The sequence below is a fragment of the Rhagoletis zephyria genome, unplaced genomic scaffold (assembly GCF_001687245.7).
Source record: "Rhagoletis zephyria isolate East Lansing unplaced genomic scaffold, Rhagoletis_zephyria_1.1 Rzeph_scaffold_00015, whole genome shotgun sequence".
Lineage (NCBI taxonomy): Eukaryota > Metazoa > Arthropoda > Insecta > Diptera > Tephritidae > Rhagoletis > Rhagoletis zephyria.
This window is the reverse complement of record NW_016157099.1, coordinates 795,338-815,987: the sequence shown is the minus strand read 5'-3', so window position 1 is coordinate 815,987 and position 20,650 is coordinate 795,338. Positions and strand designations below refer to the sequence as shown.

The 20,650-nt window shown below is 36.6% G+C and overlaps 2 protein-coding genes across 5 annotated transcripts in view; one reads left to right on the top strand and one right to left on the bottom strand.

The window, feature by feature from the left end:
* Snoo (Sno oncogene) overlaps positions 1–20,650 on the bottom strand; it is a 454,232-nt gene that overhangs the window by 17,069 nt on the left and 416,513 nt on the right. The window lies entirely within an intron of this gene.
* Positions 2,616–4,325, top strand: LOC108360301 (uncharacterized). The gene is made up of 2 exons (XM_017612527.1): positions 2,616–3,870; positions 3,931–4,325. Exons 1-2 carry the CDS (start codon positions 2,645–2,647, stop codon positions 4,250–4,252), a joined length of 1,548 nt encoding a protein of 515 aa, XP_017468016.1. The 5' UTR covers positions 2,616–2,644; the 3' UTR covers positions 4,253–4,325.

Here is a 20,650-nt window from a genome sequence, read left to right as displayed (position 1 = left end):
TAATACTTGACTACACTAAACTTAATGTCGACTTCTTCATTCCCCCCTTAAAGCAGTGCTTAAACTGTGGAAGGCTTGGCCACACACAGTTCGCGTGCAAATCTAAAAAAAGGTGCACTAAATGTGGACTTGACCAATGCGAAGAAAGTTTGTGTAATAAAAAGTGCATACTGTGTGGAGGTGTCGACCACATCTCGTCCGACAAATCAAAATGCGCTACCTGGGAAAGGGAACAAAACATCAATTATGTTAGGGCTGTCAAAAAGATGTCTCGACGGTAGACTATAAAAACATATTTCGACAACAGGGAAAATCGGTTTGATTTATTAGCAACTGAGGATGTAGACTTCCCCAAACTAGTTGATGAGGAAGAGACCACTCAAGATAGGAATGTGAACATTAACAGAAGATTGACCAAGGGGAAATTTAATGTTGTAGCACGCAGAGGCAGGCAGGAGGTCTCCAATGCGTCCAAATCACCTCAAAGAAGGGTAGAACGGAAGACAAGAGCTGAGACATCGTCTGTACTTGACAAGCCCGAATACCTTAAGGGGAAGGTATCTGAGCTTGAAAGGTTAGTAACAGATATGTTCAAAATCCTCCAAACAATATGTGCAGATGAGCGGTTGAGCGGCTCACTTAAAGAAATCTCCAAGCTCAAGCAGAAGTGTGACTCAATAAAAATTCGAGAAGACTTAGAGGCAATTAGTAGCGGCCCCCGCCACCCCCCTAATCATAACCCAATGAAAGTATTGCAATACAATTGCCAGTCATTGAAGGCTAATATTAATACAATCGAATTTTATCTAAATAACTACAATTTTGACATTGCTTGTTTAAGTGAAATTTTCACCTCTAGCGAACTAGCACATAGGAATATAACTAATTTTAATATAATAGAAAAAAATAGGGACGATGGATATGGCGGGGTGGCCATAATCCTTAATAAAAGAATTAAATTTCAAAGACTGCTTTATTCATCCGACAGTGATATACTTATAGTACAAACTAAGAATCTGGAGCCAAACCTTATCATATGTGCAGTATATTTTCCTCAGACCATTCTCATAGAGCCGTTCAAAGATGAAGTGTTTAGGCTTCTTACTTTCCTTGAAAAATTTGAAAATGTCTTGATTCTGGGAGACTTCAATGCCAGAGCTAGGGCATGGGGTGACCACGTTACCTCTTGTCGTGGTAACAACTTACACAAAATTATTTCCAACTTCAGCTTTTTTGCTCTAAATGATGGCTCGCACACCTTCAAAAGCAATGTAATGGCCACAAATGGCTCAGTACTCGATCTCTCATTCACTAACTGCAGCATGCCCTTAACATGGAAAACTGATCCAGTTACGATTGGTGGCAGCCACCACGTACCCATAATTATAGAATCCACTGCAATTCAGGTCACAGAAGTCAAATTCCGAGCTAAGTACAAACTTATAGAAAGCCTTCAACAAATCAATGTAGAACCTGACATCAATGATATTCACCACAAGCTTGAGGAAGAGGTCAGGGCTGCTACCTATACGATCTCCAAAAATAGAACACCCAAGGTATGGTGGCATGACTCACTAGCGAAACTGTTTAGATTCAAGAAGATAGCTCATAAGAAGTGTAGGACCCACCCCACCCCCGAAAACTTTCAAGCATACATCGATATTGAGGAGAAGTGGAAAGATCAGGTTAAAGAGGCAAACAAAAGAAGCTTTGAACGAAAAATTGAGGAGTTGAATGACAATCCGTCCACAAAAGAAGCCTGGAGGTTTGTGAAGGCCCTAAGGGGTGACTTCAGAAACAACATCAAATATGCATGGTCTAATGAGAACAACCGCAACTACCTCCACTTCCTCAAGTCTCAGGTATCCAACTCAGATCAGGTGATGCCTCTCAACAAGGAGATAGTAATAGCTAACAGTTTGGCCATAACGTTTGATGAACTTCATACAGCCATTCACTCAAAAAAAGGTAACTCTGCAGGGGGTTCAGACCATATAACTTACAACATGCTCAAAGCTCTACCTGACCAAGCCATAGGTAACATTAGGACTGCCTTGAACGACGTATTCCTCACTAACCAAATAACTGAGAGATGGCGCAGCATTAACATTGTACCCATACCCAAAAAGGACAAGGATCTTAAGGACATCAAAAACTTTCGACCCATTGCTCTCCTTCCGGTGTTCAAGAAATGCATCAACAGTGTCATTAAGAAGAGGATAGGAAACCAGCTGGAAGAAAGGGCTGCACTTCCCAGGCACTCTTTCGCATACAGAGAAAAGAGGTCAGCAACAGTATGCGTCAACTATCTACTGCATGAAATTGCCTGCCACAAGAGTCGAGGGTACAAAGTCCTGATCTGTTCCACAGACATCTGCAACGCATACAATTGTGTGGAAGTTTCGAAGCTTAGAACGACGTTGATTGAGGAGGGGATTCACCGTACATATGTGGAGGGGATCACCAACTTTTTGGCGCTGAGAAGGCTGCAGTTGGGATCAGAGGCGGAGGAGATCTGCAATGGCCCACCACAGGGCAGTTGTCTCTCCCCCCTTTTATTTAATCTCTACACCAAGGGATTACATTACAATTTGCTGACGATTTTATCCTTTTGTCATTTCATCGTGACCCTGATCAGGCAGCCATGAACCTTCAACACAAGATAAATAGTTTTCACCTGCTATGTAACAACTTAAATCTCTCCTTCAACCCCGAAAAGACCAAGTTCCTTAATATCTGCAGAGGTAGCAAAAAGACCTTCAACATAACGTGCCAAAATCAGTCACTGCAACAGGTGCAAAATCTAAACTTTCTAGGAAGGAATATTAGTGCATCCTTGGCTGTGAGCGAGCACTATAAAGTCACATTCAATAAATCACAAAATAACTCCTACCTTTTCAAATGTCTTACCTCTGTTAAAGCGGGTCTCCATCCCAGGGTAGCTTTGAACTACTACAAAGCCATCGTGAGAAGCAAAATAGAGTACTGTAGATCATCCATGGCAAACTGTGCGAAAACAGCCGACAAAAAGATCCAAACCTTCCAGAACAGCTTCCTACGTAGAGCTCTGGGTTTAACTCCATCAACTCCAGTACCCCTAGATTATGCTCTGGCCAATGAGCTGCCGCCATGTGAACGGGCCAAATGGCTTACGGCCAAAGAAATTATGAGCAATCTCATCTCTGACGTAACATTCAAATCATTTTTATACGACTGCCCTAGAGCAAACTCCAGCTATAGCCTTGTCTTAAACGAATTCAAACATGTCTTTGACGGCCTCAATGTGGTCTGTAGCACGATTCTGCACAATAACTTAAATATAGTAATGAAAACCCTTCCAGACAAAAAAGACAACATATCAAGCGAAAGGATTAGGTCCATTTACAACTCCTTAGTACATGATTATAAACGTGATAATTTTAAAATTTTTTTCACAGACGCATCAGTGGGCGATTCCTCCACTGGCATAGCTATATATAATCACTCGAACAATACAGAGCATGCACACAAACTGCCCTTCCAAGCTTCTTCCTCGTTTGGAGAATCGCTGGCGATTCTAAGAGCACTGGAAATAGCGAAGGAGTTGAAATATGACAAAATTGTTATTTTCACAGACAGCCTCATTGCCTGCCAATTGCTGATGAAGGGAAAAACCCATAACCACATTATTTTAGCGATACACAACCTGGCTACCAATGAAGACTTTGATAATGTCACTATAAATTGGACCCCAAGCCACAAAGGCATAGCAGGCAATGAAAGAGCTGACACAATCGCCAAGAACGCCATTAACTGTCACAATGTACTCGATGTTAGCCTTACTCCTGAAGAAGCACTCAGGCGTATCCGTAACGAAATCAACGATCAATGGTATGCTGATTTTTTAGCATATTCGGATGTTAAACCGAACCTTTTTGCTCAAATTTTCAGTGCCAAACCCAAAAATAACTGGTTCAAGTCCACTGCCTTGTCAGCAAAAGAAACTAAATTAATAAACAGGATCCTCACGGGTCATACTTATGATCAGGAGTATCTTTTCAAAATCAAAGCTATAACCAGCAGCCGTTGCAGCTGTGGAGATCCAGATAACTTCATTCACCAAACCTTTCATTGTCCCCTCTTGGGCCACATTAGGGAGGGCTTCGATATTTTTCAAGATAATCAGAATTTCCATGATATTTTTCACGGCTTCGATAGACGCAAAATCACCTCACTTGCTAATTTTCTAATTAAAGCGGAAGTAAAATTCTAATAAATTTGTATATTATTTGCGTATTTATCCGTGGTGAAATACCGTCCACCACACCCTGTACTGAAAAAAAAAATAAAAAAAATAAAATAAAAATAACAATAATATAAAACAAAATTAAAGAAATCAATTAAAAGTTGATGATAACACAAGAACTATATATTGCCGGCTACATTCGTTACACACGCTAATGTGTACATCACAGCCTTCCAGGCTACTTCGCTCATTCAGGACCTTCGTCGTCCCAATCAAATATTACTACATGGTCGTGTAGTAATCCAGAGGAAAACACGAAATTGGAAGGAAAACCTGGCTTTCTAGGGACCTGGTCCCGCCAACAAACTCAAGAACCCAAAAAAAAAAANAAATATTACTACATGGTCGTGTAGTAATCCAGAGGAGAACACGACATTGGAGGGAAAACCTGGCTTTCTAGGGACCTGGTCCCGCCAACAAACTCCAGAACCCAAAAAAAAAAAAGATAACGTCACGCACACGGCTGATTCTGTCAAAATCTCAAAGAGCGGATTTGCGGTACCGTGATTGGCGCAATCTCTATTTCTCTCAATCGTGCTTGTATTCTATCATTCTTGGATGCAAAGCACCACAAACACACATCGCGATGGCAAACGAAGTTATTTAACAGCTCCAGCCGAGTGAAAATACTGCTAAAGTAACAGAGGCAGCGCCGCTTGTGATACCCTTGCTTGCCTCAACCGCTCGTGCCATAAATTCAAATTAGGTGCAATCCCGTATTCCTCGGACTCGGACTAGTAAAACTGTCAAAAAATAAAAATTCGCTAAGAGCGAGAGAGTAACATTGAAAAGTACGGGATCGCTTTCTAGTAAAAATGGTAACTTCTGTCAACTTCAACATAACCTCCAAATTTTGGTTGTAAATTTTTGCATATTTTGTATGTAAACACACTTAGCTCACACATGTAAATAACCAAAAATACTTTCAAATTCATTAGGATCCACTTAAACAAGTAATTAAATACTTTTCAACATAAATTAGCAGAGTGCACTTTTCTTTTCTTTACAATTTGGTTGCCAAACACACTACAGCTGATCGTTTGACACATTTACCAGAATTTACCAGCAAAAAATTCTCGGACTAAAACTGGTAACTTCTGACAGAGAGAGAACCGTATTTACTCTCTTTTTTGTCCTCTCAATAGTCAGAGAACCGAGTACGGGATCGATTTCCAGTAAAATCTGACTGATTCTGACTATTTCTGACTAGTCCGGACTCGTACGGGATCGCAACTATAGGTTCGATAGTTGACATGCTTCTTCTGTATACTATTTATTCTGTGGTTCCATTATACATAACTATTCGCGTAAATTTCACATGCAATATCTAGATATCAGCCAGGCATAATTTTTCAAACATCTCACTAGCATGGTTTTTTAAGAATTCGATAGTGCTTTTAAAATTATGCATATAATTTAACTGAACGAGTAATTTGAGAGCTGGAACAGATCTTTTGAGTCCGAATGAAATTATCAAATTTAAAACTATTGTTTATTAAATTTTAATGTTCAGTGATCTAAACATTATGCAAGAAACCACATTCGATGCTGTATGTACGTGGACTGATGAGACAAGATAAGGCAAAAGTAAATGTATAGTATAAATACAATATTTGGGCGCGATGTAATTCGCTTATTTTCATAACCGCTCAAAAGAGACATATTCCTGGATGACTGGTCGTGGATTTAAATGCATAGGCAGACGTCAGTGTTGATCCGGATCAACTCGTTAATTCGGAATATTCTCGGGAATTAACTGCAGTTAATCCGGATTAAGTCCTGCAGCTAAAAGCATAGACTGACGGCAACGTTGATCCCGATTAACGGCGCAATTGATCTGATCCGCGAGATCTTGGGTTCGATTCACCCAGCCAGAATAATTTCCGTAAAATTTTTTTAAATGAACTCAATCATTACTTTTACGGTTTGTTTATATAATTATAGTTGAGAACTTTTTTAATAAAATTAAACTTTTAATAAATAAAATAAAATAATAAAAAAACTCAGGACCAGTTTCTCATGTATTTTTAATACCAACCTCCGGTTAAACATCGTTACTACAAGAGCGTGCAATTGCTGGCCTATGCCGATGACATCGACATCATCGGTAACAAAAACCGCGAAGTCTGTTCTGCCTTTTCCAGGTTGGATAGGGAAGCAAAGCGAATGGGTCTGGTGGTAAACGAGGACAAGACGAAGTATCTCTTGTCATCAAATAAACAGTCAGCACATTCACGCCTTGGCACCCACGTCACTGTTGACAGTTACAATTTCGAGAAAGTAGAGAATTTCGTTTACTTGGGAACCAGCATTAACACCGATAATAATGTCAGCATTGAAATCCAACGCAGAATCACTCTTGCCAACAAGTGCTACTTTGGACTGAGTAGGCAATTCAGGAGTAAAGTCCTCTCTCGACGTACGAAAACCACGCTCTATAAGTCACTCATCATGCCCGTGCTGGTATATGGCGCAGAAGCATGGACAATGACAACATCCGATGAGGCGGCTCTTGGAGTGTTTGAGAGAAAGATTTTGCGGAAGATTTACGGGCCTTTACGCGTTGGCGACGGCGAGTACCGCAGACGATGGAACGATGAGCTGTATGAGCTTTACAACGATATGGACATAGTGCAGCGAATTAAAATACAGCGGCTCCGCTGGCTTGGTCATGTCGTTCGAATGGACACCGAAGCTCCAGCTCTGAAAGTATTCAACTCGGAACCCGCTGGTGGTAGCAGAGGAAGAGGGAGGCCCCCACTGCGATGGAAAGATCAGGTGGAGAAGGACTTGGCTTCACTTGGCGTTTCCAATTGGCGTCAGTTGGCACAGAGGAGAAACGACTGGCGTGCTTTGCTGAACTCGGCCAAAATCGCTTAGGCGGTTACAGCGCCAAAAAAGAAGAAGAAGGTTAAACATCGTTATCAACGTTACCGAATCCCTGTTATATCCATGAGAGCCAGTTTCTTAATGTCTGGTTAGCACTAGCAGGTTAAACATCGCTATCGCTTTGACGTTGGCGACATGAATTTTTTGAACGCGGCAGCGACATCATGAAATTGTATGAGTTTGATATAAAAGAAAAGTAAGAACCTCGTTCGAAAAATAGAAATAAACATTTAGGTTTGAGCTTAACTTGAGGTTAAGTTGAGAACTAAGGTATTTCTCAAATCTCCAACGTTGTTTCTCAACAGAACCTCAAGTGGAGGATCATAGCGTTCTCAACAAAAAGGGTATTTTTCTTTGTATGAAAAAAGGACTGTTTCTCATGTTGAGAAAATGCTAGTTCTCAACTTGAACTCTAATGTAATTCTCCAATTGATCTCAAACATATCATTGAAATACTGAAATTGAAATAGTAAAATATCTTATACCTTTTTGATTGAAACGACATATATAGATGAATTTAAATATTAATTTTTCATTTTATTACTCCTTTTGTATTATGTAGTTAATCAATATCGTATTACAATAATTCACTTCACATTATACAGTCGGACAGTAATTTTGCACCTTGATTCACTTGGCGTATTATTTTCTTTCAAGAATATTTCAGGATACTTTGAAGATTATTTACTTTTCGTTGGTCGTTTTCCCCTCTATATAGGTTTAGTTTTTCACTTGATAATTAAAAATTCGTATCTCTATCACTTTTTACGTATCTGCGAGTGGGTTAGAGATGAGTTGGAGAATGATGTTGGATATCAACTTGAGAACTATGAATTTCTCCAAGGTTGGATAAATATTTTTTTGGTGTTTATTGGGTATGTACAGAAGAGTACGTTTTAAAACAGTTTGACAACTGTAGTCCGTAACCTATTTTTCAATGTGTTTTAATCATAATGAATTTCACGTCTTGACGTTTTAATTGTTTTACAATTAAGTTGATGTAGAATTTTCGCGTGAAAACAATTGTTTCGTTCCTCAACTTTTCTGGATAAAACCTGTAAAACAGTCAAAAGGCAAAAATGCTCAAAGAGAAAGAAAAAAACTGGTAAAACTGTGAAATGCACCGCAAACGCCATTTTTGGTTTACATAGCAGTTTTTTTTAATCATTTGGCGATATAATGAATTATAAGCAAATACACAAACTAATTATTAAAAATACTTAACACAAAACTTAATACAAAACTTGATATTTCTTCGCTACGTACATATCTATTTTATAACGTGAAAATGCAGCTGCACTTTTGTTTTTGCTTATTCAACTTTTAATTAGTTTTTTTGACAATTTACCAGATTTTACAAAAAAAAAACTTCTGACAAAGAGATTACAAATTTGCTAGAGAACAAAGCACGGGAACGCTTTCTGGTAAATTCATGCAAAATCTTGCAACTTCTTGCGAGTTAGGGAACGCTACTAATGCTTGTTGCTGACCAAATTTCACAACAGCTAACAGAGTACTAATCGAACGTGTTTGAAGTAAGGACGTAAAATAAACGTTATTTTGTATTCTGCTGGTCCCAAAAAGTTTATTATTACGATTTTTTGTTTTCAGTTACATATTACTTAATTTTATCACTCAAAGCATTTGCTAAAATTCATAAAATCGCGATAAGATGTGATCAAAAAAATTAAATTTTTCGAATTAAAGAACCTTATATCCGAAAGTCAAAATAATTGTAATTTTCTAAATTTTTCTTAATTATGATTAAAAAGTCTGAAATTTGGAGGAAAGCTTGTTGATGTTTTCAATATCGCACATAACGATGAAACTTCGATTATCCATTAAAACTGAGAAAAACTTCGGATTTCCGTGTTTTATACAGAATTTTTCCCTTATGTGGTCCAGCATATCCTTCGCTTCCCTATTAAGGTATGGCTTGGCAAAATAATTCAATGAATATCAGCAGAGAACTAGCCAGAGAACGCAAGCAAACATACAAGGTAACGGAACACAAAAGCTTCATATCACTCGGAAGCATTTTTAAGAGTATTACCGAATCGCGATTGAAATACCGTACAAAGATCTTTTCGTTACGCATTTTCAAGATCGATTTCTAAAGCACCGGGATATTTTATTTAATTTTGATTGCCTCTTTTCGTCAATCACGATTAACATTTTAATCGTTAATTTAAAACGTTAATCAGATTAACATTTTGCCAACACTGAGTGTATTTCTGCAATGAAAAAGCAGCTTCTCATAAAAATACAATCGCCGTTCGCAGTCGGCGTAAAACTGTAGGCTGCTCCCCTTTTTTGTGACAACATCAAGGCGCACGCCTCAAATCGGAGGAAAAGCTCGGCCAAGCACTAACAATTGCGAAAGCGCCAATCTTTTATTATAATATGGTACTTTGTTATGACTCTGCCGGTATAATTTCTTTAATTATACATCAAGATTTGAAAAATGTATTTTGAGCGTCGTCCTCTTTGAAGCGTCCCCAGTGTGCGACGAATTAGATCATGAATCGAATTCGATTCGAATCGTTTGGCAAATTGGGATTAAGCAACCAGATATGTTTGTTTACAGCATACACACACATATACTTATGTATACATATACAAAATGCACATACCCTGCAAAAATTTGAGGACCAGGTGGTCCACTGGGTCGTAATTTTAAAGTATGTGCAAATGGACCAGGTTGCATACTAGGAACTTGTTATGCTGACCTGGACCACTTCAAACGTACAAACATGATTTATGTGCTGAACACCACCTCTTCGTGACCCATCGGCAATATGATTCGGTTGCCGAATGTGCCATGGTCCAAAAGGAGTAGTTTTCTAGGTGGTCCCGTGTTATGCAGCGGTGGACCAGAAGTGGTCCTATGTTATGCAGCGCTGGACCAGAGGTGGTCAGGTCCAATGACATCGCAATGTTAATGTTACCATTTTTTCTCCATATATTTGGACCATTTTGGTTACTAGTGTTGGTTACAAGGTAGCGTGGTCCTGTACTAGTACTTAACCTAGTCCCACTTTTTGCAGGGTACGATCAAGTACACCAGCAAATCTATGACATAAACAACCAAAGCTAGCATTTCCGATACCAGCATTGTCTAGAAAAAATTGACAAATGCTGCCCGTCTTTGGTTATGACATCAAATATCCAATAAATATAAAGAAACTGACAGAATTATACAAAGTAATATCAATAAATAAGCGTTATATCTTCTATGGAAGTGCTTTTGTGTTGGGAAGTATTTGAGGAAAGTTGCATTACATACGTAGAGAAAGAAACTAAGATTTTCGGTATTGTAAATTTACCTTTACTTAGTTTTTGGCATAAGCGAGCGCGTAGTGTGATGGCAAGAGTTAGGAATTACAGCGATCAAGTTAGCAGCCAATCGTTAAGTAGGGTATTCGATTATAATCATTCGCCTTTTTTCCAAAACCGGGCTTCGAGTCAATCAAAAAATTGCAACTTGAAAAACAAAACCGCTTCCTGATTTTGAAATTAAGAAACAATCGGATAAACCGGTTTTATTTTATGCAGTTTCCATACAGTCAAAATGCTTATGTTGGTATAAAGTAATGACCAAAAATTGCAATAAAACTTTTTACAGTAAAGATAACTTTTATTTAGAACCAAAGTAAAACAAGTCAAAATCAGAGACACATTCACATTTGGTCCTATTTTAACTTTTTTAATAATTTTAATTGCATTCATTCTGATTTTTTTTCGGATTTTAGTAGAGATCCATGGTTCAATTTTTGGTCCCAGCAACATCAAAAAAAGTTTTTCAAATAGCGGTCGCCCCTCGGCAGACAATGGCAAACATCAGGAAGCAGATCACAAATTAGAGAAGAAGCTCGGCCAAACTGCTCATATGTACATACGTATACTTACATGCATACATATGCATGCTTTGTCAAACTGAAGAGCTTTTGAACATTTTACTTTACTTTGAATCTTACCTTCTAGTTATACATATTTTCTTTAATTTGAAGGATTTAATTACAGGTACCTACCAAAAAAATAGATACACAGCGGAATTCCCGAATGGCGAATATGTTTCAAACAGTTAACTCATGACTACATATTCATGTACATACTCGCATGTATGTACGTTCTCTATACATATTGTTTTAAAGGTTCACTTAATAGGAGCACAAGAACAAAAATTAATTTCCAACATACTGAATTGAGGCAAAGTGGAATTGACTAGGAGCACGTCCGGCAACTACTTGAGACTTGTGTACAGAAAAGTTGAAAAATTTCTTTGGCCTTTTGACCTGCCGCCCCTCGTGTTCGTTTGGGAATCTGTCAAATGCTGACAACATCATTTTAGTGAGGGCGGACAAAAACGTAGAAGACATAAGAACACTTAGAGGAGTGCATTCGCAGTTAGTTGCTTGAAATAGGAGAGGAATTTCGGGGTACAACTGCAGCAATTATAGTTGAAGTGAAACACGTCAATCACATGAAAATACCAGTAAAGCAATTTTACTATAAACAAAAAGGGAATGAATGTTCAAAGAAAACATCAAATAACCATCTAACTAGTACTTATAAAAATGCATATGTATGCATATTTGGGTGGTAAAAAAAAATAAAGTCGGAATTTTAATGCTCTCCAATCGCAGGATTGTTTTATACCGAAAAAAATTATACTCCTTCCTATATCTTAAAATCAAAAAATATTTGAAGACCGCTCAAAGCGCTAATAGTTTTCAATGTACTTTATATGTACGTGTGGGAAAAGTAATACTCAACTGACCCTGAACCCCCAAAAACGCAATGGGGGACACATGAAAAATAGCTAGTATTAAAAAATGGTAAAACAAACACTGGGATATTATTATTGGAAGTCTGCTAAAGCGAAACAGAGTTTTCCGATCGAAAAATATTGATTCTCAAGAATTGTATACCATTTCCACAAAAAATGTTTTTCCCCATATAAAATACATATTAAACTTTGAGCGCCTTAGGCGACCACTAAATTTTTTTTGATTTTATGATAAAAGAAGGGGTATAAATATTTTCGGTATAGAACAATCCAGAGGGGTTAGAGCACTAAAATTCTGACTTAATTTTTTTTTTTGATCACCCTAATATGCATACATATGCATATGTATAAGTACTCGTTAGATGGTTATTTGATGTTTTTTTTTGAACATTCAAAATGCAATTTTTAACTCCGCGGCAAAATAAAAAAAAATAGCGGTGTAGTTTTCTCGGTATAAAGCAGTCATTAAAATTCCGACATACATTTTTGGTCTACCCTAATGCTCACAATATTATAAGTGTCTACATTAATATATGTTTACAGCAAATTGTTACACTGAAGATGGAGTTTTTTTTTAAGTTATCAATTCCTTGTTTGTTATTTTAGGGAAAACATACATAATGTGAAGCTTTTACTGATTTAACAAACATATACCTTGTTTATACCGACACATAAAGCGCTTTGACCAAGTTCGCGAGAGCTGGGATACTATCGATAGTACCGGCACTCGATAGTTTTCGAAACGATAGTTGAAAACATCGATAGTATCGATAGCACTATCGTCGTGAGAGGTATTGAATTTAAATGCTAAATTGCTTAAAAATAAAATCATTTACAAATTACTTTGTAAATTAAAGAGATGATATAAATTTGTTTGAATTTGCGTGCATCAAAAAGAACTTCTTATTATAATAAAAAAACTTATTAATTTATGCGTCTGAATTACATATGTATATATACTTATATACATAAACTTGCATCCACTTGAATATGGAAAAATTAAATTCGGATTTTGTTTGTCCCTTTTTAAGTGCAAAGAAGAGAAATTGGTTATAATAATAAATTTCTAATACTACAAAACAAACAAAACAAAAGATATTCTTTTAAATTGACAACTCATACTTATAAAAGTTCAACTGAGATCAAATACGGAGGCGCATATCAAAATCCGGACAAAGGAAATTATTAACATTTGACCATAATATAAGAAAATGAATAAAGTACTGGTCAAAATAATAGCAACACAACATTTTTACAGTTTTGACTATTTTTTTTGTTTGTTTAGTGTCTACTAATTTTTTATAAACGTTGTACAAAACATAAAAAAACTACAAAATCATTAAAATTTCAAGCTTCTTAATTCAAATTTCTATAAAAATTTTGTGTAAGCGGTTTTATAGCTTATTAAATTTTATTATAACTCAGTGTAAGCTGATAGTTGCTAAAAATTCCAATAACTAAATTTTTTTTTGCCGACTGTATTGTTAATTTTCTTAGATAAAAAAAATAATGTAATATTAAGAGATGTAAAGAAGAGAGAAGTTTCGCTAAAACCGGCATCGATAGTTTTCAAAAACTATCGATAGAAGCGAAAATTTTCACCTATCGATACTATCGATAGTATCCCAGCTCTACAGTTCGCTGTGATTCAAAACGGATGCATAAAAGAAAATTTCAATACGCTCTGAATTTCAAAAGTGTATTGACTCGAATTTGATTTCAAATCGGCATTTTATTTCTCACATCGCACATAGGGACGAATCGACAATATAGGACGACAAAAATGCTTACTCCATATGTATTTGACAGATTTCAATGAAAGTTGGTATTTAGGGATTTTCATCATCACTGATTTCGAATATTAAACTAAATTTCCAAAATTCACAATGGCGGATCCAATATGGCGGATGATTTCTTAAAAAATGTCTATGTGGTTATGAAGCTAGGGATGCGGAGATTTCCGTCGTCACTGATTTCGAAATTCATATTCAATTTTCAAAAATCAAAATGGCGCATTCGATATGGCGGGCGTTTTCTTCAAAAATTTATAAATTCTTATGAAGCTTAATGTTTCCTCCATATGTATTTGACAGATTTCAATGATATTGTTAAATAAGGATTTTCGTCATCACTGAATTTGAATAGTAAATTAAATTTCCAAAATTCAAAATGGCGGATCCAATATGGCGGACGTATTTCCTCTATATGTATTTGACAGATTTCAATGAAAATGGTAGTTAAGGATTTTCGTCGTCACTGAATTCGAATAGTAAATTAAATTTTCCAAATTCAAAATAGCGGATCCAATATGGCGGACGATTTATTAAAAAATGTATAGATTGTTATGAAGCTTGGTATCCAGAGCTTTTCGTCGTCACTGATTTCGAAATTGATATTTAATTTTAGAAAATCATTATGGCGGATCCAATATTGTGGACGATTTCCTCAAAAATGTATTGATTGTAATGAAGCTTGGTATCCAGGGATTTTCGTCATTCATAACACAAATGTAAAAAGTAGTAGAAAAATAGACCAAAGAAATGCAACTGAGCCAAAGAAATACGCTGGTCATTTGACCCTCTGCATAACAGCATGTTGGTCAAAGAGAGTAAAGCCCTGTATGCAGCTCTCAAGAAAACGGCCAAGAAAAACTTGCCATTATTTCGCGTGTGTGTCCAAGGAATTTTGACATTTTTGATACCTCACAGCTTGTTGCCTCACTCTTTCCTCAAGAAATAATGGAACGGGCATATATTTCTGTTGCAAACCTGGGTTTCCTTGTGGTCTTTTTTCACAAAAAACTTTAGAGAACCGTAGTAGAAAGCGTAGTAAATTTCTTAAGAACTGCGTACTGCCTTAAGGAAATTTCACTCATGAAAATTTCTTAGCCATTTCTTGTACGTCATTTTATATGGAGTTTTTGCTTTTCTTGAGAGCTGCATACAGGCCTTAAGATTGGAAAAAATTTGAGAAAAAGTGCCGTGATCAGGGATTATATGATCGTCTGCGTAACAGCGCCCTTAGGTGGTTACATCGCTAAATAAGGAGAAAAGAAGTGAATTTGGTTGGCGTCTCTCAAGTCTAGGAGGCATTCTAGCAAACTATACCTTATTTGACTAATGTAATGTTGCAATCGTTAAGCGTATTTCTAATATGAGGCGGGAAGCAGCGGAAATACGTATGCTTCTTCTAGACGCGCATTAAACTAACTTTTGACATTAACGCGCTGGCTTTTACACTTTGGGCATTCATTCGCTCAATTACAAATTCCAGATCTGAATCTATCTTAAAGTATAGGCAGGCGGCAGCGCTGATCCCGATCAACTCGTTAATTCTTGCAGCTAATCCTCAAAATGTCGACCGCTGTGGTGTAGTGCTAAGCAGTGCGCCCTTCCACTCCGCAGCACCTGGGTTCAAACCCTAGTCAAAGCAACATCGCAAAAAAAAATATAGAAAAAGGGGTTTTTCTTAACAGCGGTCATCCCTCGGCAGGCAATGCCAAACCTCCGAGTGTATTTCTGCCATGAAAAAGATCTTCTCATAAAAATACAATCGCTGTTCGGAGTCGGCGTAAAACTGTAGGTCCCTCCGCTTTGTGTGACAATATCAAGGCGCACGCCATAAGTCGGAGGAGAAGCTCGGCNAGCCCTGTATGCAGCTCTCAAGAAAACGGCCAAGAAAAACTTGCCATTATTTCGCGTGTGTGTCCAAGGAATTTTGACATTTTTGATACCTCACAGCTTGTTGCCTCACTCTTTCCTCAAGAAATAATGGAACGGGCATATATTTCTGTTGCAAACCTGGGTTTCCTTGTGGTCTTTTTTCACAAAAAACTTTAGAGAACCGTAGTAGAAAGCGTAGTAAATTTCTTAAGAACTGCGTACTGCCTTAAGGAAATTTCACTCATGAAAATTTCTTAGCCATTTCTTGTACGTCATTTTATATGGAGTTTTTGCTTTTCTTGAGAGCTGCATACAGGCCTTAAGATTGGAAAAAATTTGAGAAAAAGTGCCGTGATCAGGGATTATATGATCGTCTGCGTAACAGCGCCCTTAGGTGGTTACATCGCTAAATAAGGAGAAAAGAAGTGAATTTGGTTGGCGTCTCTCAAGTCTAGGAGGCATTCTAGCAAACTATACCTTATTTGACTAATGTAATGTTGCAATCGTTAAGCGTATTTCTAATATGAGGCGGGAAGCAGCGGAAATACGTATGCTTCTTCTAGACGCGCATTAAACTAACTTTTGACATTAACGCGCTGGCTTTTACACTTTGGGCATTCATTCGCTCAATTACAAATTCCAGATCTGAATCTATCTTAAAGTATAGGCAGGCGGCAGCGCTGATCCCGATCAACTCGTTAATTCTTGCAGCTAATCCTCAAAATGTCGACCGCTGTGGTGTAGTGCTAAGCAGTGCGCCCTTCCACTCCGCAGCACCTGGGTTCAAACCCTAGTCAAAGCAACATCGCAAAAAAAAATATAGAAAAAGGGGTTTTTCTTAACAGCGGTCATCCCTCGGCAGGCAATGCCAAACCTCCGAGTGTATTTCTGCCATGAAAAAGATCTTCTCATAAAAATACAATCGCTGTTCGGAGTCGGCGTAAAACTGTAGGTCCCTCCGCTTTGTGTGACAATATCAAGGCGCACGCCATAAGTCGGAGGAGAAGCTCGGCCAAACACTAACATACATATGTGTAAGCGCCAATCTATTATTATTATTATTATTAATCCTCAAAATTAATGCGGAACACTGACCAAAACAGCAAGCTGTGTCCCTAATTATAAGTTGCGTTCGAATCTGTAATTCGTATGGTGAGCTATGCAACCGTGTCGAAATTTTCGTTGAGTATCAAATTTTCTGTCGAACTTAATTTTGCTTTCGATACTGTAGCGAAGTGTTAGGAAATTGTGAGAAATGTATGATTTTGCGTTTGTTTTCCTACTTTTTGGCGGCTAGACACTAATTTTAAACAATTTTTAATAATTTCATGCAGGTCTAACGACGTGAATACTAAACACAAGCTCGAAAGGCTGGTTTCACTTATGAAAGAAAATCCTAGTGTTCAGTTGGCATGATCTCTAATAATAAAATCGTAGAGCTGTTGATAGTTTTAAAATATTTTAAAAAGATTTGACTCGAGAGCATTGCTGCAGCAGGTTTTGTGTAGCGGACAGGTAGCGGACAGCAGGTCTACAAACGCCTCTTTAGACAGTTGAAGATTTTAATAAATCTGCAGACTAATTTCATAAACATATTGTATGTCAAAATATATTCGAAAGACTACACTTACACGGCTTCTAGTCGAAGATCGAATGCAACTCTTAATAGCGGCCTGTATCTCCTACATACTTATGTGTATAGTATATGTACACACTGCGGTGTTGTAAAGCATATACTACATATATTTATATACATATATGTATTTGGAGAACATCCAGCAGTTTAATACTTAGAGGAATTTGACTTCCGTAAATAAGAAGGCCTTTCCATTGCTTTGAAGTAGGGATGTAAGATTAAACAATTAATCGAACAAGCTGATTAATCGATACCTGATTAATTAATTAATCAAAGAATAATAATTTTTGATTAATCAAAGTGATTAATTTCTCAATTAATTACATTTAATTAATCAGAACATAATTAAATTTATTATTCAGAAAGGTGATTAATCAATGTTTTTTATATAGAAAAAAATTTATACACATTCATATATAAATAAGCACATTCTTATTTTTCCATTTCAATGAATAACATAGTAAGGTGCTCATTTGGCATTCTATTTTTGTTAATAAGAAAAATATTGTACATATTATAATATTATTATAAAAAAAATTTAATTTTCTTTGAAAGCAAATGCGAAAGGTATGTACATATGAGCAAAGTTACTCAGATTTAAATTAATTTTTTATGAGTAAACCGTACACTGTGTACAGTGACAGGAATAATCAGAATCTGATTAATCATGTTTTTTTGATTAATCCGGATTATGATTAATTAAACAATTATCTAATCGACTAATCGAGGTGGCGGTGATTTCTGCATACTTAACGCAAATATTTTTTGTTTGTTTATTATGGCAATCCTGCACCAAATGAGCGGTTTTATTTTTTTATAGCCTTAATAAACCCATTGAGTTGAAAAGTTTTAGTTTTACAAAATACGCAGGCAGAGAAATAATTAAAATGTAGCAAATGTGGCAGATTTGTCTAAAATAGAAAACTTATGGAGAAACACTCACTACAAATCATGTATATTCGTACATTTTCATGCAGGTAACTACAAGCGTGTTTATAAGATTGATAACGGCTGGCTGGAGATTCTCTGATTTATTGCTTAATTTATGCAAAAATATGCGACTACATACTATGCAGTACTATGTACTCTGCAGTGAAAAACAAAAAGCATCCTACAGAGGTTTTAACCAGATTTGCACTACAGACGGAAAAGGTTTTCCAAGTATCGCATTACTTAAAAAAAAGGTGTACAATTATTCATTTCCTTATTCCTCTACTTCATTTATTCAAATGTGTTCTTCTGCGCATGCGTATAAACATACGAGCTGTAACACCTGAAATATCCCTATCAACAGTCGGTTTACTAGCGTTGTAAAGTCATAAATTACGAATTAATTCAATGGTAGTTAGTTCATAACACAAGAATAGGGAAAATACGGAGGGACTATTTTGTGTGTTTCGTTTAATGTATGTACTATGTACATTACGTTGGTCCTTAAATGTGGGGAGCACATTTTTACATCAGATTTCCTAAGCCTTAACCCCTACGTCGATGCTACTATAGTCGAAGATGTCACATATCACCGATTGGAGACGTGTCGAACAGGGGGCAAATTTCAAATTCCTCTATGGAGACTGAAAAAATTCTTATTATTATTTTTTTCGTCTAATACCTATCATCTATTATTGTCGAAGATATCACATATAAATTTTAGTCCCGATTGAAGTCGGTTAAGGCGTGTCGCACAGGGATCGAAGTTCCGATTACCCTATGACGACGTCTTAACCGACTTCAATCGGGACTAAAATTTATATGTGATAGCAAAAACATATTTTTAATTTTTTGAGTCTTTAGAGGCATCTGGCCTTTGACCCCTTTGCGATATGCCTTAATCGACTCCAAGCGGGACCAAAATGTATATGTGGTATCTATGACAGTGGTGTTATGGATTGAAGGGGTGAGACTGTATAAAATCCTTCATTTTAAGGACCACCCTAATGCACATATGTACCTATGCATATGTCTTTTGACTGTTATATTTAACACTATTAAGTCAGCATTTTTAAATATGAATAAAGAAAAGCGATACAAACTTGCATTCATTGAATGGAAATAATTTTGTAATGCCTTCAAGCATAGAATTCGCTTTAGGGCCACCAAGTAAGCATACAAGTCAGAGAACAGTACGGGTGCCTATTTTAGTGGCTTTGAACAGATTTGGTGTAAAAGCGCTTGCGGTATAATCGCCATCGCCTTTGGCTGTTGCGGTGCTACTTGCGTACGCAAGTGTCCACATTATTTTGTCTCAACGCGTTACTTGTTTCCCAGCAAAAACTTTGATTCTTTGGTATGCGCTTACTTTTTGTATCGATGGAGTAACGCATTACAATACGCCTCAAGACAAAATTTTTCACTTTCTCGTTTAGCTATTGTATTACAGGCAATTTAGTCGGAAAGCATTCTTAAAATTTCTCGCTTAACTCCAATGAAATGCCCAGGTTAATGTAATGTGTTCTGTATACTAGAGGGTATGTGGTGAATCTATAGTGGTAAGCACTTTTTGGAATTCACCACATACCCTCTTGTATACAGAAGACATTATTTTAGCCTGGGCATGCCATTGGAGGTAAGCGAGAAATTAAAAAAATGAGAAAAAGTGAAAAATTTTGCCTTGAGGCGTATGGTAACGCGTTACTTCATCGATACAAAAATTAAGCGCTTACCAAAAAAGAAAAAGGTTTTGCTGGGTTGTTTCAAGCACTCAAGTGTGCAGTGCTTGCATTTGTTACCATACATCCTTTTTTAATTTCCGCACAAAAAAAAACGTGAACATACATTGTATGGAAGAAATTGTGTAACACCAAAAATCAACGAGATTTTTTAGCAACTTGCACTTTGTTGTGTTAAAGTTTAATAGGCTATAAAACTGCATGCCAAACTTTATTGTAAAAATGCTGATTAAAAAGCTTGAAAATTTGGTAACATTTTTGAATTTTTTTTTACATTTTGGTCCAAAGTTTGAATTTGGTTTTGTAATGAGCTAGACTTTTATAAAAAAAAACAAGTAATGAACATGAAACCATGATACAAAAAAGAAGGTAGTTCCATTTAATGACATTCGTTGTTGTTGCTAACCATTTGACTTTTAATAAAATTATGACATTTCATAAAATTCATGCTACCTGATCACCAGAGATAATATTTTTTTTTTTGTAAAAGTAAACAAAAATGTATGAAAATGAGTGAAGTTTAGTGAAGTTATTGAACATATATGAGATAAATTTTGTGTAAATTAGCCAAATAAAAAAAATGAGCTGTGTGTGCCCAAACTGTGAAAATTCGGTACATACATGTAAAGGATCTGGGGTTAAGTTTTTTACGTTTCCTAAGCTACAGTTCGTGCGAAAACAGTGGCTGGAAGCGTGTAACATACACGAAGAAAATTTACC